This window comes from Adiantum capillus-veneris, chromosome 20 (assembly GCF_014529385.1).
Source record: "Adiantum capillus-veneris isolate H3 chromosome 20, ASM1452938v2, whole genome shotgun sequence".
Classification (NCBI taxonomy): Eukaryota; Viridiplantae; Streptophyta; class Polypodiopsida; order Polypodiales; family Pteridaceae; genus Adiantum; species Adiantum capillus-veneris.
The window spans coordinates 147,932,006-147,949,014 of NC_140950.1; the positions used below are offsets into that span (position 1 = coordinate 147,932,006).

Genomic DNA, 17,009 nt, shown 5'->3' on the forward strand with positions numbered 1-17,009 from the left:
CTCTCCCTTCCCTAAGTAAAAGGAACCTTGAGCAGAGTTCGGAGCACTCATCTTGAGCAAAGTTCAAACATTCAATCCGCTGCACCTTACATCCCCCTTCGCCATCTACGCCAAGGATTGCACCAAATCCTATGGAGGCTTTGGTCAAGTCGATGATGGACATGATGACAACGTGGCACGAAGCAAGAATGGCAACCATGGAGCGTGAGCGCGAGCAATTACACTTGGAGGCCAAAGAAAGTGATCGCAAGTATGCAGAAAGAAAAACAGAATTGGATCGCAAGAACGTTGTTCATTCTTCCTCTCATTTGTAATGTGCAGGCGAAGATTGAAGAGATTCGGGAAAAGGAGACTCTCTTAGTCTCTTCTTCTCCCAAGCATGACGTACAGAATTTGCATGATGATAAGCTTGATCAATTGAATGATAATGATACACATGATGGTTTGAATGACAATGAAAAGCATGATGATTTGCATGATGATCAAGATGTGATTTCTCACAAGCATGACGATTTGCATGAAGACGATGTGATTGTTCACATGGATGATGTGTTAGTTGATACTTTTTCTAGCGAAGCTAACCTCGTTGCAGATTCGATCGATCACGAAGAATCGATCTTGGCTTTCGAGTCCGAGGTCCACAGCGCCCCCTCCCCCAAGGCAAATTCGATCAAACACGACGAACCGATCTTGGCTCTCGAGCCTAGGTCCAAAGAACCCTTACAGGAAGTACTATATGTTCGAATGATTCGTCAACACGCATTGTTCGAGTGTTTCATTTGTGATCGTTTCCTGTATCCTGTATTTTAGTCAACGTCTTTATGTGATCCCTTTTCCTAGGCATGACATATTGTACGTTGAGCATGTTTCACTCATGAATGAGCACAGATGTATGCGGATTATTCATGAAAAAATGAAAAGTATGCATTCAAGGAAGTCACATTCCATGTCTCTCCCTTGGCACGACACAGTTGTAGAAAGAGCACAAGAAAGTATGAGCATCAAGCATCGGCATTTCCGTTGTGAATTGCCACAGTTGATTGCTTTAGATCAGAAGAGAACGATTCGATCTCATTGTTTACATGTGTGTGGCGATGGTATGGCACTCCGTCTCTTTGTTCATCTTCATTGCATGCACAGTCTTTAGACAAGACAAGATTTTTTCCAGTCACTTTACATGGAATGGGTATGTGTTAGGGAATAAAGGCCTAAGTGCCTTGTATTTATTAACTTATAAGTTAAAAGACTTATAAGTGAGGGGGCCCAAGTGTGCATGGCCCCCTAGTCACTTACTCATATACTCAAAGGCCAAGCCCAAAATGAAATAAGCGTGACTTTTCCCAAATTCTACGAGCTCTCTCTCTCTCTCACGTTCTTCTATGCGTGTGCTTCTTCAGCGCCTCTCTCCTCTTCTCCTTCACTCCCATTGCATAGGATAGCAAGTGGGCTCTCTCTCCTGCTCCCCAACACATGGTATCAGAGCTTTAGGGTTTCCAAGAGAGCCATTTTCGCAACACAGATCAGAATTATGTTCTTGCTCACTGCGGGAAGGATATTCAACCGTTTTCGATCAACTCTGTCGCGAAGGGATCCTCTCACCGTGTAGAATCGACCTCCGGTGACAGTTTCCCCAAAATTAGGGTTTCAAAAACTGGCGAACAGCAGCCTATTTCTGCTGAAATTGACCAATTTCAGGGTCAATTTGATGCAATTTCATTAGGGCAAGTCTCACAGGTCAATCTTACAGGTGTTTCCACCAACGAGGTTCTGAAAATTCAGCAAAACAGGTGTTTACAGGTCTGATTTTTGCCCTAAAACAGGAAATTTCAGCAAGCAAATGATGTATACACCTTGTGGAAACCTTTGGTAAGGGTTTGGCAGTGAATGTACGCTGTTTTGGGGTGATTTCGCGTGAAATTTGCTCGCTGTTTTTCTGTAACAGCAAGCTGTTTTTTGCCCGATTGCGCACATTTGGGCGTGTTTAGGTCGGCAAAACAGGGTTTCAGTGTTTGCAATCACTCAGAATGGCTTCTAGCAGTGAAAGTGGCAATTTGTTGCACATTCGCAAGCTTGAAGGGGCCCATAACTTTGCTATATGGAAGAAGCAATGTTATAATGTGATGTTGCAGAAGAAACAAGCGAAACCTATTAAGTTACAGGGTGTGAAACCGGTTGATATGGAGGTTGAAGAATGGGAAGAAGTGGACGAGTTGGCTCGCTCCACGATCATGCTTTCGGTGTCTGACAATTTACTCTTCAATGTAGAGAATGAGCAGACAGCATGGGGCATGTGGAAGCGTTTAGACGAGTTGTATGCACAGCAGAGTGCTGCCAGTAAAGTGTATTGGCTTAAGAAGCTTATGGATCTCCGCATGAAGGAGGGCACGCACATGTCAGTGCACCTCAATGAATTCAATTCTATTTTCAGCCAACTGACAGAGCTGAAATTCACGATTGATGAGGAGTTCAAAGCTACTTTTCTGCTATGCACATTGCCCGAGAGTTGGGATGTATTCCGGACAGCTCTTAGTAACTCAAGTGCGTCACTTAAGTATGCAGATGTAGAGAGTTCTCTCTTGATGGAAGAGATGAACAGGAAGAACACCACAGGTGGGTCTTCTAATGCATTGCACTTGAGAGGCAGGTCTCAACAGAGGGAGAAATTTGATAGTAAGGACAGGGCACGCAGCAAATCTCGTAGGAAAGATGTTGTGTGTCATCATTGTGGAAAGAAAGGGCATTATAAACGGGAATGCTATGAGTGGAAGAAAGAGAAGAACAAGGGTGCTGAACCTGATGCAAAGGACAAGGGAAATGCCAAGAAGAGCACTGTGTTGATTGAGGAAATCAATGTTGCTAGTAGTTGTGACAGTGACAGCAGCACTGATGTACTCAATGCCTCTTCTGTGGATGCACATACCCTTGCTATGGGTTCTGATGTGGACATGCATACTTGGATTCTTGATTCAGGTGCCTCCTTTCATGTAACACCTCATAGAAATTGGTTTACACAGTACTCAGGTGAAGTGCAGGGCACTGTTTATTTGGGAGATAACTATGCATGTGACATTGCAGGTATTGGCAGTGTCCAGTTTTCCTTTGCTGATGGTATGACTTTTATTTTGCACAAAGTGCGCCATGTGCCACAACTCAAGAAGAGTTTGATTAGTACAGGGCAGCTAGATGATGCAGGCTATCACACCACTTTTGGTGATAGCAAGTGGAAAATTTGTAAAGGGGCCCGGATTGTAGCCAAGGGTTGTAAATCGGACACTTTGTATCCTTTGCATGTATCTAGTGTGTGTGACCATGTTGTCGCCGTAACCGAGCAGCCAAGTGTTTCTTTGTGGCATGGCCGGTTGGGACACATGAGTAAAAGAGGAATGGAAACTCTGTCTCGTTGTGGTTATTTGCCGTGTTTGAGGTATGCTGATTTTTCTCATTGTGAGCACTATATTTATGGTAAGCACAGTCAAACACCGCACAAAAGGTCTCTTTCTTTGAAGTCTGACAGGTTAGACTTAGTGCATTCCGATGTATGTGAAATGCCACAGTTGTCCTTAGGGGGAAAGAAATATTTTGTCTCGTTTATCGATGATGCTACACGTAAGGTGTAGGTGTATCCAATACGTGCTAAAAGCGATGTTTTGGATACTTTCAAGAAGTTTCTTGCGTTTGTTGAGAATCAAACTGACAAGAAGCTTAGGTCTTTGCGCTCAGACAATGGGGGGGAGTATGTATCAAAAGCATTTATTGACTTTTGTGCTACTAAAGGTATTAAAAGAGAGCTCACGGCTCCTTTTAATCCCTCTCAGAATGGAGTTGCAGAGAGGTTGAACCGGACTATCCAAGAGAAAGTTCGGAGTATGCTGTCACATGCTGCATTACCTCATGGTTTTTGGGCAGAAGCTGTGCAAACAGCTATTCACTTGATTAATCACTCACCTAGCAAGGCTTTGGGTGGAAAGGTGCCTGAGGAGGCGTGGTCTGGCAAGCCACCCTCATATGCACATTTAAGAGTGTTTGGTTGTGAGGCCTATGTTCACATCCGGAGTGAACTGCGCACCAAACTAGAACCAAAGTCTCATAAATGCATTTTCCTAGGATATGGTGAGGATGGTGAAATGGGGTATAGATTATGGGATCCCGCATTACGGAAAATCATACGCAGCAATGATGTCATCTTCAATGAGAATTGCATGCACAAACAGCCCACAAAGGTCGAGGAAGTGCGTCGGGTTGTTTTTCGTGAAGATGTTACATATGGACAGCCAAGAAGGCCCAATGTTCAGCAGCCTTTACATGCTGAAAATGGTGCTGAAAATCAGCTCCAACAAGTTGCCATTGATGCACCACAGGTAGGGGAACAGGTTGATGCTCCTAGACCGCCCGTTGTTGCGATGCAACCGGCTGAACAGCCTGCTGTTTTTGATGATTTACAGGCTGAAAATCCACCTGTTATGGATCATTGGGTGCGTAGGTCTACTCGGGTGACAAGGCCCCCCGATAGATATGAACCGTCTTTGGACTATGTCATACTTACTGATTGTGGTGAGCCGTCTTGCTATAAAGAGGCTATGCAACGGGAAGACAGTAAGAAATGGTTCAAAGCAATGGTTTCGGAAATGCAGTCTTTGGAGAAAAACCATACATGGGACTTGGTTGATTTGCCTAAAGGGCATAAGGCTCTGCCATGTAAATGGGTTTACAAGACCAAGGTCACATCTGATGCTTCTTCTAAGTACAAAGCACGTTTGGTTGCTAAAGGGTACAAGCAAAAGCATGGTGTTGACTTTGATGAGATTTTTTCTCCTGTTGTAAAGCTTGCCACATTACGTCTTGTTTTAGGCCTGGTTGCTTCTGAAGATATGGAGCTAAAGCAAATGGATGTCAAAACAGCGTTTTTGCATGGCGATTTGCTTGAGATGATCTATATGATGCAGCCAGAAGGTTTTGTGTCAAAGGGGCAAGAGAAGAAAGTATGTAGACTCTTGAAGAGCTTGTATGGTTTGAAACAGTCTCCCCGTGCATGGTATCACAAGTTTGATACATTCATGAGGTCTCAAGGATACAAAAGAAGTAATTCTGATCACTGTTTGTATATCAAAACGGCAAGTGATGGATCTCTTCTATTGCTGATTTTGTATGTTGATGACATGCTTATTGTGGGTAAAAATGTCACGGAGTTGGATGCATTACAGCAAAGCTTAAAGAATCGCTTTGACATGAAGGATCTTGGTGATGCTAATCATATTTTGGGCATGCGTATCTCTCGAGATAGACCCAACAGGCGTCTGTATCTATCTCAACGAGATTATGTTAATAAGGTGCTACATCGTTTTCATATGGATGGGGGAAAGGCACCTGGTACTCCGCTGCCTCCATATGTAAAACTGACTGCACATGACTGCCCAAACACAGATGATATGCGGGCTAAAATGGCCAAGATTCCTTATGCATCAGCCGTTGGCAGTTTGATGTATGCTATGGTTGCTACACGTCCGGACATTGCATTTGCGGTGGGAGTGGTAAGCAGGTACATGAGCAATCCTGGCAAAAAGCATTGGGAAGCAGTGAAGTGTATCTTGAGATACTTGAAAGGCACTAAAGACTTGTGCATTTGTTTTGGGAAGAGTGAGACATCTGTGCATGGCTTTACAGATGCAGATTTTGCTGGACATCCAGATTGCAGGAAGTCTACCTCTGGATATGTGTTTACATTCACAGGAGGTGCAGTTTCTTGGATTTCTAGACTGCAAAAATGTGTTGCTTTGTCTACCACTGAGGCTGAGTATGTGGCTGCCACTGAGGCATGCAAAGAAGCTTTATAGCTCATGCGTTTGGTAGAAGAGTTTGGCATTAAGTCACCGGTTCCTGTGCTACACTGTGATAGTCAAAGTGCTATTATGCTTGCAAGGAATCCTGTTTTTCATGCCAAGACAAAGCACATAGAGGTGAAGTATCATTTTATCAAGAGTGTGCTTGATGACAAGAGCATTACACTTGTCAAGGTGCACACAGATGACAATCCTGCAGATCTTTTGACCAAGAGTCTTCCAGCAGAGCGGTTTGCATATTGCCGACAGATGATGGGTGTTGGATGAGTAAGTGCATGATCAGCTGATGTATCATAGTTAGTTGATTCTTTGATCTCCCAAGGTACATTGCCTTTAGGTGGGAGGTTGTTAGGGAATAAAGGCCTAAGTGCCTTGTATTTATTAACTTATAAGTTAAAAGACTTATAAGTGAGGGGGCCCAAGTGTGAATGGCCCCCTAGTCACTTACTCATATACTCAAAGGCCAAGCCCAAAATGAAATAAGCGTGACTTTTCCCAAATTCTACGAGCTCTCTCTCTCTCTCACGTTCTTCTATGCGTGTGCTTCTTCAGCGCCTCTCTCCTCTTCTCCTTCACTCCCATTGCATAGGATAGCAAGTGGGCTCTCTCTCCTGCTCCCCAACAGTATGTTCATGTTTTTGTGTTGTTTCAGGAATTTTTAGCCTTGGAGATTCTTGAAGAAGGTAGACGCATGACTCTAGACGAAGTTGAAGCATTATAGGAGCCACAGAAGACTTTGTGTCGCTTTCGGCACGGCCCAAAGGAGCAAGCGTTGAAGACCTTTATGAAGTTCAAGTATCGCATGACCCACGCATCAGAGTGGGCCGACGAAGAGTCCTTTCCAGGATTCCGGATGCTATTGGCGATCTCCCTCGATGCCATACAGTTCGGTACCAGTACCTCACTTTGAAAAGGAGGGGATGTAACGTGACACATCCAACCCCATGTCTACGTGGACAAGCTACAGCATGACCGAGTTCAGTTCAGTCAAGTCAATCTAGAATAGGAAGTGATCTGGCACTTTTGTGAGTCTGTTCGCAGACCGTGCATGACCAGTCACGTAGAGTAGATGCATATCCTCAGGTTGCACACAGCATGATCATCAGCATTCCCAGCAGAATCCATCACGGAAACTTTCCAGTGCATTAAAACATATTTTTGACATTTTTCACTTATTTATTGACTTTTGTTGGGAACTAGGTAGGGCAATTTTGCTAAAATAATATAAAAGCAAACTAGAGTTAGCACTTTCTAGCAGAAGAGGCAACAGCTCAATAGGCCAATACTCAAGCAAGAACAAGGACCCCTTCAACCTGGCGTTTTTCCCTCAGCTAGGCCAGTGTTTTTCATCACTTGCAAGACTCAGCAGGGCAGTGTTTTTGGACCTGTTGTTCAGCGATTTTCAGCCAACCTACTTGGCGCTTTCCAACAGTGCAGGCTAGCGTTTCTGCTAGCAGATCCAACGTTTGGAAACAACCATAGATCAACGTTTTACAGGACAGCAGAACAGCGATTCTGCAGCAGCAAATTCAGCCTATGACCAGCGTTTTTGTAGCAGCATGAACCAGCGTTTTTTTTCAGCCAGTAAGTTAGCAGATCAGCCCCTGACTTGGTGCAACAGTTACCGACTCAAAGCACTCGGTTTTCAGCATAGTCACAAGGGACGCATTCCAGGACGGGGAACGGGGAACATGGGACGGGGCTCAAATGGATTTTTAGTGTAAAAAAGAGGGCAGGATGGCAAGTGGGGACCAGAAGCCCGAAAAACAGCGTTCCCTGTGACTATGGTTTTCAGCCCTAGTCTCGTCCTCGTCGTCCACACCGTCGACCTCAACATAGCAATCATTTAGACTCATTGCATCAGCCATTGCACCAGATTGTGCAATCAATAGTAGACCACTCTCGCCATTGAGAGTGGGGCCCTTGGAGGAGGGTTTGACAACTTCCCGGTGTCGTATTCTCTTCTCTCTCTATCTGTCAGTCTCATGCACCTTTATTCACAGTGTCCATTCACTTTGTTTGTGATCACTTGCACTCTCTCATAAAGAACGGAAGGCTCTCCCTTCCCTAAGTAAAAAGGAACCTTGACCACAGTTCGGAGCACTCATCTTGAGCAAAGTTCATCATTCATTCCATTGCACCTTACATTGGTATCAGAGCTTTGGCAGTGTTCTCTATCACTCAAGAAAAGAACCACAAGAACCACACAAAAAAATTTGCTTGTTGCGATCGAACGGAACCCAATCTTCTTGGGCGTGTCGATTCCTAATCGTGTCTTTGAAGAGTGATAGGAAACCCAAGAAAGAAGGGCTTGTCCAGCCTCCCCTTGTGCCTCTTTTCACTCATTTAGAGTGGACCGTGCACTTAGCGGCCGGCCAATCGATGTTAGGTGGGAAAAAGAAACCTTGGTGTGAGCACAAGGCCGCCAAGGGGTGCGGCCGCGGAAAAGAGCGGAACTCAGGTGACGAGAAGATCCTTCTCTAATACAAATTGCAAGTGAAAGAAGAACCGCAAAAACCTCAAGAACCGCAAGAACTCAAGAACCTCAAGACCCTCGAGAACCCAAGAACCAAGACCCCCAAGAACCCAAGTTCCTCGTGAACTTAAGAACCCACGACTTCAGTGGATGGTCATCAATCGAAGCGGAATGGATACTTCGCTGGGAGGTGGTGAGCATGGGAGTAGCGAAGAAGAATTGTCCCCACCAAGAGGTTTTTCTGACCCTTCCCCCTTCGCCATCTACGCCAGGGATTGCACCAAATCCTATGGAGGCTTTGGTCAAGTCGATGATGGACATGATGACAACGTGGCACGAAGCAAGAATCACAGCCATGGAGCGTGAGCGTGAGCGCAAGTAATTACGCTTGGAGGCCAAAGAATTTGATCGCAAGTATGCAGAAAGAAAAACAGAATTGGATCGCAAGAACATTGTTCATTCTTCCTCTCTCAACACCCCCCACCCCCCAGGCACATTCGATCAAACACGATGAACCGATCTTGGCTCTTGAGCCTAGGTTCAAAGAACCCTTAGAGGAAGTACTATGTGTTTGAATGATTCGTCAACAGGCATTGTTCGAGTGTTTCATTTGTGATCGGTTCCTGTATTTTAATCAGCGTCTTTATGTGATCCCTTTTCCTAGGCATGACATATTGTATGCTGGCCACGTTTCACTCATGAATGAGCACAGATGTATGCAGATTATTCATGAAAAGATGAAAAGCATGCATTCAAAGAAGTCACATTCCATGTCTCTCCCTTGGCACGACACGGTTGTAGAAAGAGCACAAGAAAGTATGAGTATCAAGCATCGGCATTTCCGTTGTGAATTGCCACAATTGATTGCTTTAGATTAGAAGAGAACGATTCGATCTCATTGTTTGCGTGTGTGTGGTGAATGGTCTGGCACTCCGTCTCTTTGTTCATCTATATTGCATGCACGATCTTTAGACAAGACAAGATTTTTTCGAGTCACTTTACATGGAATGGGTATGTTCATGTTTTTGTGTTGGAAGTGGTTTCAGGAATTTTCAACCTCGGAGATTCTTGAAGAAGATAGACGCATGACTCTAGACGAAGGTGAAGCATTAAAGGAGCCACAAAAGACTTTGTCGCTTTCGGCGCAGCCCAAAGGAGCAAGCGTTGAAGACCTTTATGAAGTTCAAGTATCGCATGACCCACGCATCAAAGTAGGCCGACGAAGAGTCCATTCCGAGATTCCGGATGCTATTGACGATCTCCCTCCACGCCATACAGTTCGGTACCAGTACCTCACTTTGAAAAGGAGGGGATGTCACGTGACACATCCAACCCGATGTGTCCGTGGACAAGCTACAGCATGACCGGGTTCAATTCAGTCAAGTCAGTCTAGAATAGGAAGTGATCTGGCACTTTTGTGAGTCTGTTCGCAAACCGTGCATGACCAGTCACGTAGAGTAGATGCATATCCTTGGGTTGCACACAGCATGATCATTAGCATTCCCATCAGAATCCATCAAGGGAATTTTCCAGTGCATTAAAACCTATTTTTGACATTTTTCACTTATTTATTAAGTGACTTTTGTTGGGAACTAGGTAGGGCAATTTTGCTAAGATAATATAAAAGAAAACCAGAGTTAGCACTTTCTGGTAGAAGAGGCAGCAGGAGCATTGCTCAACATGCCAATTCTCAAGCAAGAACAAGGACCCCTTCGACCTGGCGTTTTCCCCTCAACTAGGCCAACGTTGGCAGCATTTTTGGACCTGTTGTTCAGAGATTTTCAGCCAGCCTACTTGGCGTTTTCCAGCAATGCAGGTCAACGTTTTTGCTAGCGGATCCAGCGTTTGAAAACAGCCATAAATCAGCGTTCTACAGGGCAGCAAAACAGCGATTCTGCAGTAGCAAATTCAGCCTATGACCAGCGTTTTTGTAGCAGCATGAACCAGCGTTTTTTTTCAGCCAACAAGTTATCAGATCAGCCCCCGACTTGGTGCAACAGTTACCGACTCGAAGCACTCAATTTTCAGCCCTAGTCTCGTCCTCGTCCTCGTCGTCCACACCGTCGACCTCGACATAGCAAGCATTTAGACTCAGTGCATCAGCCATTGTACCAGATTGTGCAATCAATAGTAGACCACTCTCGCCATCGAGAGTGGGGCCCTTGGAGGAGGGTTCGACAACTTCCCGGTGTCGTATTCTCTTCTCTCTCTATCTCTCAGTCTCATGCACCTTCATTCGCAGTGTCCATTAACTTTGTTTGTGATCACTTGCACTCTCTCATAAAGAACGGAAGGCTCTCCCTTCCCTAAGTAAAACGGAACCTTGAGCACAGTTCGGAGCACTCATCTTGAGCAAAGTTCATCATTCATTCCGATGCACCTTACACACATTGGTGTTGTGCACACCGTCGTTTTGCAGGTTTGGCACTCATTCCTTCAAATTCCCTTCTTCTCCAGATTTGTGAAGTTTCCTGCATTTTCCTCAGCAGCTTTTCAGCATTTGTTGTTGAGAAAAGGAGTCGGAGTATTATGATCACCTTCAAGATGCTTACAAGCTCTCATCTCGCATGCACTAGCCCTTGCTTGTGGGTCGGCCGCCCGTACACCTGCACGAATTGGATTTCAGGCACACTTAGGGTTTGCACCTTCACACTCCGACAAATCCTGGGCCCACGAAGGCAACCATCATGCGAGGTTCGAGAGGGGCGGGGAATTGCAGACAAACTCTTCAAACAAACCCTCCACTGACTACAAAAACACCCCTTGCTTCCACCAACAAGCAATCCCCATAATGCAGGAACATAAAAAATGGTACACAGATAGAAGGCCTTAAACGACCATTAGAAGACTCTCTCTTTGTTAAATCACAGACTATATAGACGTTCCCATGCATCTCTTCTGTTCAAATTGTTTTGTTTCATATTCTTAGCGCAATGAGATCTAGTCTTGCTACTAGTTTGCAGCTCCTTAATGTAAAATAAACAGAGTGAACCATTTTCCCAAATGTTTAAGCTCTCAAAAGCAATCTACTAGAAAAAGTAAAATTGCTTTCACCAGCGACAAAGACAAAAAGATTCTTACCAAATCTACCACTTTGAAAAGAACATGCTTATCATAGCGAGCCCTCCCTTCTTCTGCTAAAGCCTGCACAATAAGCAAAGGCACAAAATCTGTGGCTAAGCATACTCAAATATTTATTGCGATGACACATACATGCATATGGACAAGAAACAAAGAGGAGTTGCAATTCAATACAATGGAATGAGCTCACACACATGCATGATGCAAAGAACCATATACAATCTCTTTATTATGAACTAAAAGACATGTACATACAGAAATAAAGTGCCACATTTAAAAACTTGATCCGCAACAATCATCATCCCACCCACTAGCAGATATCTACATAAATAGAGATGGAAGAGAGACCAACATCAAAATGTGGTCCCAACCACACGTCTTAACGGCACCTTACCCAATTACCAGACACCAAGAAAAGACTAGTGATCAGAAAAGTATTTGCTTTCTACTAGTAGAGTAACCTAGCTTAAATAGTGCTACCCAATATGTACCCTCTCTCTACAATGGTCTATTGTCTTCTAACCAGCATCGAGCAAGATACTGTAAGATGGGCACCTCATAGAGCTGACCTTGCTTTCGCATAAAGGTTGTTTCGGCCCTTGATCTAACAAACTCTAGCTACAAACCATGGATTATGGTTAATGCAAAGGCTGGACTTCATAGCTGCTTTCAAGGACTCAAGTTGTTATAGGAGAGCTCATGCTGGTTGTCCAAAATGCAAATAGCAGTAGTTAGGACACGGATGTCTACTGGCACAACCCAGATGGGGCTAAGGTTTGGCTTATGGGTGACTGATCTAACATTATCAGCAAAGAAGCAGGAAAGAGATGACTTTAGCACAGCCGTTTTGGCCTCCATTCTGGTTAGGAAGTTGGATCCCCGCTCCACTAGCATGCCCTCTCTATTCCTCAAATTGTCGGTGCCTAACCCTCAGGCCTCAGCACATGCTCGTTTAAGCACCAGAAGTGCACACCATATGTCACTTGTCTGATCCACCAAAAACAAATGCATTAAGCAGTTTGCACCCTCTTTGCAACTTACCATCAATGCAAGGTTTATTTTCTAGGCGGCAATTACATAAGACTTCTGGAAGGATTGTTGCAAAGAGGGTGCAAACTGCTTAATCCACTAATCCAGTCATGAGAGTCCTTCCAGAAGTCTTATGTAATTGCCGTCTAGAAAATAAACCGTGCATTGATGGTAAAGTCTGATCAAGCCAATCGACAAACAAATAAATGTCTGCCTATGTGAAAGAAACCTAAGGTTGCAGATGCTAAATTTTGTCCTTGAAGGTTGCAAATCAAGACGGCGTTTTGAATTTGCCTAGTACAGAAGAGTTAACTCTTGGAAGGTAACAATGTGAGGAGGAGATAGGAGGTGTCATAAAAAATTCATCACAAGAAAGAAGGTGAGTGGCGAAAACGAATGCGTGATTTTGCCTGGTGAATGGGGGTGGTGGTTCATTTTTTGTTGTTTTGAGGTGTGTGTGTGTGTGTGTGTGTGTGTGTGTTGAAGAGGGGGGGGAGGGGGGCTTATATATCACAGCCATATGGGAATTTGGGCTCAAGATGTACTTGGTAAGCAATTCAGCTATAACACCAATGATGCTGCTACTGACAACTATGTGGTATTAGGTCTAATCAGCTCATTCACAGAATTTGCTTAAATAAAAGTTTCCCAAAAATGTTCCATGTACAAAAGTCAAACATTCTTTGGTGACTCAGTTCAAAATGCAGCTTCAAAAAGGAACTGGTGTTTCTGTTTTATCAACTCCACTTATAACGTGAAGCATATTTCAAAGTTGACATTCTAGACATTCACACCTTTGCGGCTAAGGCACCTTCTTTGAGTGATCATTCTCGTCTCAATGAGGCACTATGCTTGATGGGTGGCAGAGCCTTTCTTCGCTCTACCTAAAGTCTGAACAATAAATATATAGACCTAGATGAATCCAAGAAAACCCTAGATTCACCAGCCACCTCAGGAGATCAATGGTGCAAGTGCAAAACATACAGTTTGTCGGCCTTATGTGGGTGCCAGTGCAAGTAGCTCAACCATCACGGGCAGTAATCAACGGACATTCACTGAAAAGCCCATGAACGTCCCCTTCTCTCCTGTAAAATGCTCAGGGCTCACTCTCAGGGCTTCCTTGTACGCATATTGTCTGTTGAGTTGTGTGTGTAGAAGATTGAAGTTACGTACTGGTGCGTTAACCAGGAAATAAAACTGCAGACTATGCTGATTCGTATCATACCTTAGCAAAGCCCTCAGCAGTGCCTGTCTGGGTTCCATAGAAAATAGTGACCTTCTTCTTGGAGAGGTCTTCATCCGGCTCGGGCTCGGACAGAAGAGGCCTGGGGGGAACTGTTTGCTCATTCTTGGTGAGAGAGACAGTGGTTGATGAGCGACGCCAAAACAGAAGTGCAGCCGATACAAGCACAGCCGCCGCACAGACGGGTAACAACACGGGATTGTCCACGATGCCAAGCGCAGCAAGCTCTGCCATGGCTACACCTGCAGCCTGCTATGGAGATTCGCACCTGAACAAACATCCCCTATTTATGCCTTTCACTTTGTCATCATTCTGCTGCCTCTTGCCTACCTAGCTTTAATTGTTTATATAATAAGTATATACTTTCACCCAATTTCATTAGTTTTGTCTTTTTGCTCAATGTGTGTCCACACTTCAAAATTCCCTCATTAGAGCTTTTTCCCATGCTCCTCGCGTTGTGAAGTTTGAATGCTACCGCAACACAACGATGCCCCTCTGTAGCAACTTCTTCACCACAAAGTGTTCGCGCTTGAAGAAAAGAAAGTGAACAATGACCATTACCAGTAGCAACTTACCTTGTAATTCACTTCATACAAGTTGAAATTACAGCTTACACCCCCGACTCTGTGACGTGGAGCATCCCAACCGGATAACATAGGCCAACCCATCATATAGACTTAGGGAACAGCCCCTAAAGGCTACATGTCACACAAGTTGTCAAGGGGGTTTGAACACTAAGGCCTTGGACACAAGAGGCTCCTGCTCTATTATCAGCTGAGCTAGCACTCATTGGTTAGCATGCCATAGTTGCACTTACCTTAATTACCACGCTATGTATGAATGCTCATTGTTAGTCATAGAGAGGTTTGGGTAGAGGTACACTCTTAATGCATGTAAGAACCACCCCAATGTAAGGATCGTTCCATACTTCAGTCTATTGCACTCGCCTGAATTATCACGTTACGTATGAATGCTCGCTTTTAGTCATAGAGAGGTTTGAGTAGAGGTAAACTCTTAATGCATATAAGAACCACCCCTCTGTAAGGATTATTCCATACTTCACTCGATTGCACTCACCTTAGTTACCATGCTATGTATTAATGTTTTTTAGTCATAGAAAGGTTTGGGTAGAGGTCAACTCTTAATGCATGTAAGAACCACCCCTATGTAAGGATTGTGTCCACACTTCTCTCTATTGGAGAAATCACCTATTTTGTCTTTAAGCTACAAGTTTTGTTGGTGCTCCAAACAAAACCTAGGTTTACTTTAATCCCACCTACAAATTTTGAAATTGACTTCTTAAATTTAATTTTGAAGGTGAGAAAACCTACAAAATCCAAGAATTTTAGAAAAAATCAATGTATAAACTTCACAATATAGTCATTTTACATCTATGATTTTTTGCATGTGGGTTTTTCAAGTTTTTGAAAATAAGTTTTTTCAAGCATTCTTTGACTATAAGATGATTACATTATCAAACAAGGTGAAAGTTCACTATGGCCTGCATAATGCTATTGAGAGGAATTTAATAATAACATGGTTCTCTTTGTAACAATGATTTACTTAGATTACAATATATTTCAAAAGCATAAAAATTAATGACTAAACCAATATTCAATGGCCTTCTTTAAAGAGATAGGTACACAAATGTAAACATCTTTCACAAAGATCTAGAAGAAATATGAACTAGAACCATGTGGCACTAATTTGTAAGCTTTATCCAATGGTCCACAATTGCACCAAAAATCCAACGCTTTACTAAGGACTCCTTATGTAGTCCAAAAACTTGTGGGACGTCCATTTCCTTGATACTCCACCCAATTGGGGAAAGCCTTGGAAAGAACTCAGAGGAGGCAAAGTTTGTTGGTCCATTTGGGTTGGGATTAGCCCTATCGTCCTACACTTATATCCTTACAAAAGTAATTATATTTTAAGCTAAATTTTGCAAGAGCTCTATCCAGATGTTTGAGAAAAGTGTGTCTCAACTCTACATCGGATCGAGAGGAGGAGGAAAAGGAAATGTCTCGCATAGATTTTGTGGACAATAGTGTAAAATTAGTAAAAACGAGCTGAAGAGGCACGAAGGCTTGCTAAGTTAAGGGGGGGGGTATGATTTATGCAGAGCAAATTTAACAATCACATGGAATTTTTGTTGAGTCTTAATAGTTGGCATGCAAAGTAAAAAGTATCAATGTGTAGGGGGAGGCCTTTGCAGCCACCGCACTAGCAACCCAGTTAAAACTTACCTTTGAAGTTGAGCGATAGCAAAGAGAGGCTTGTTTGAATTCTATGGCGAGCGCCCCGATGGTGCATGTTCCACCTTCTTTTGGAGTTACCAATTTACCTACTCCACATTGGGTACCACATGTAGCTGCAAGTGAGTTTGTTTCCCATCCAAGGGGGATATGGCTAGATAAAGGGAAGAGAGAAAGTAATAGAAAAAGAGTGAAATTTAAATGGAAAGAGAAAGAAAAGCCCAATGGATAAGGGACTAGTCTAACTGAAGATTTTGGGTTCACACTAGCAGGCTAGTTTTTCCCGCAGGACACCACTGTTGGAGTTTTTTTTGAGCCTCGGGGAGGGCTGATGCATGAGCATGTTGCACTAAATATGAATGCTTTTATGATTTTATCTGCTATTTGCCGATGATACTTGCACTTGATTAGCCAATTGGAGTTTTTATGCAGATAAACAAAGAGAAAAAAGAAGACCAATTGCTAGAGACCAAGCTGACAACCGACGTGATGCAATTAAAAATCACAAAGGGAATGAAGATTAATCAGTTGTTGCAATACGTGAACGAGGAGGCAAGCATGTGACTTCCTTACTTGTGGCTCTATCACTTTATATGGCATCACTAAATGATAAGACTTCCTTGCTTGTGGTTCTATCACTTTATACGACATAGTAAGTGATAAGCCCTCCTTGCTTATGAGAAACACTTGTCCCTCCTTATGACTTCTTTTATTGTTTCTCAAACTTTAGCTGGTTAGAAAGTGACCATTACACAACCTCATCACCTTTTTGGCAGTTCAATTCTAATTGTTTGACATGTGTCACTCGAGAGGGCCTTACAAATCTTGAAGAGAAAGAAATCATGTCCTTTCAAATTCTATTTTGAGAGAAAGAAATCATCTCCTTCCAAATGCTATTTCGAAAGCTACATTTTTGGCTTTCTACAAGAAACCCTTAGTGTTGTGTTGGGTTAGGGAGACTCCTTTCATTTCACATCCTACATGACAGAGACTTACCTTTCATTTCACATCTTGACGTGTCTTTACTTTTCTTGAATTCTATTGTTTTAGAATGCTAAAGTGAAGCTTCACCTTGCATAAATTTTAGT

General features: G+C 43.4%; 1 protein-coding gene across 1 annotated transcript in view; it reads right to left on the reverse strand.

Annotated features, from left to right (window-relative positions):
* Positions 1-13,986, reverse strand: part of LOC147433381 (NADPH--cytochrome P450 reductase 1-like) — a 76,028-nt gene extending 62,042 nt beyond the window's left edge. The window contains exons 1-2 of the mRNA XM_086492972.1: positions 13,649-13,986; positions 11,395-11,457 (exon numbers count right to left, since the gene is read on the reverse strand). Coding sequence (XP_086349098.1) covers positions 11,395-11,457; positions 13,649-13,900 — 315 coding nt within the window. The 5' untranslated portion in view covers positions 13,901-13,986. The remainder of the gene's footprint in view (positions 1-11,394; positions 11,458-13,648) is intronic.
* Positions 13,987-17,009: the final 3,023 nt, after the last annotated feature.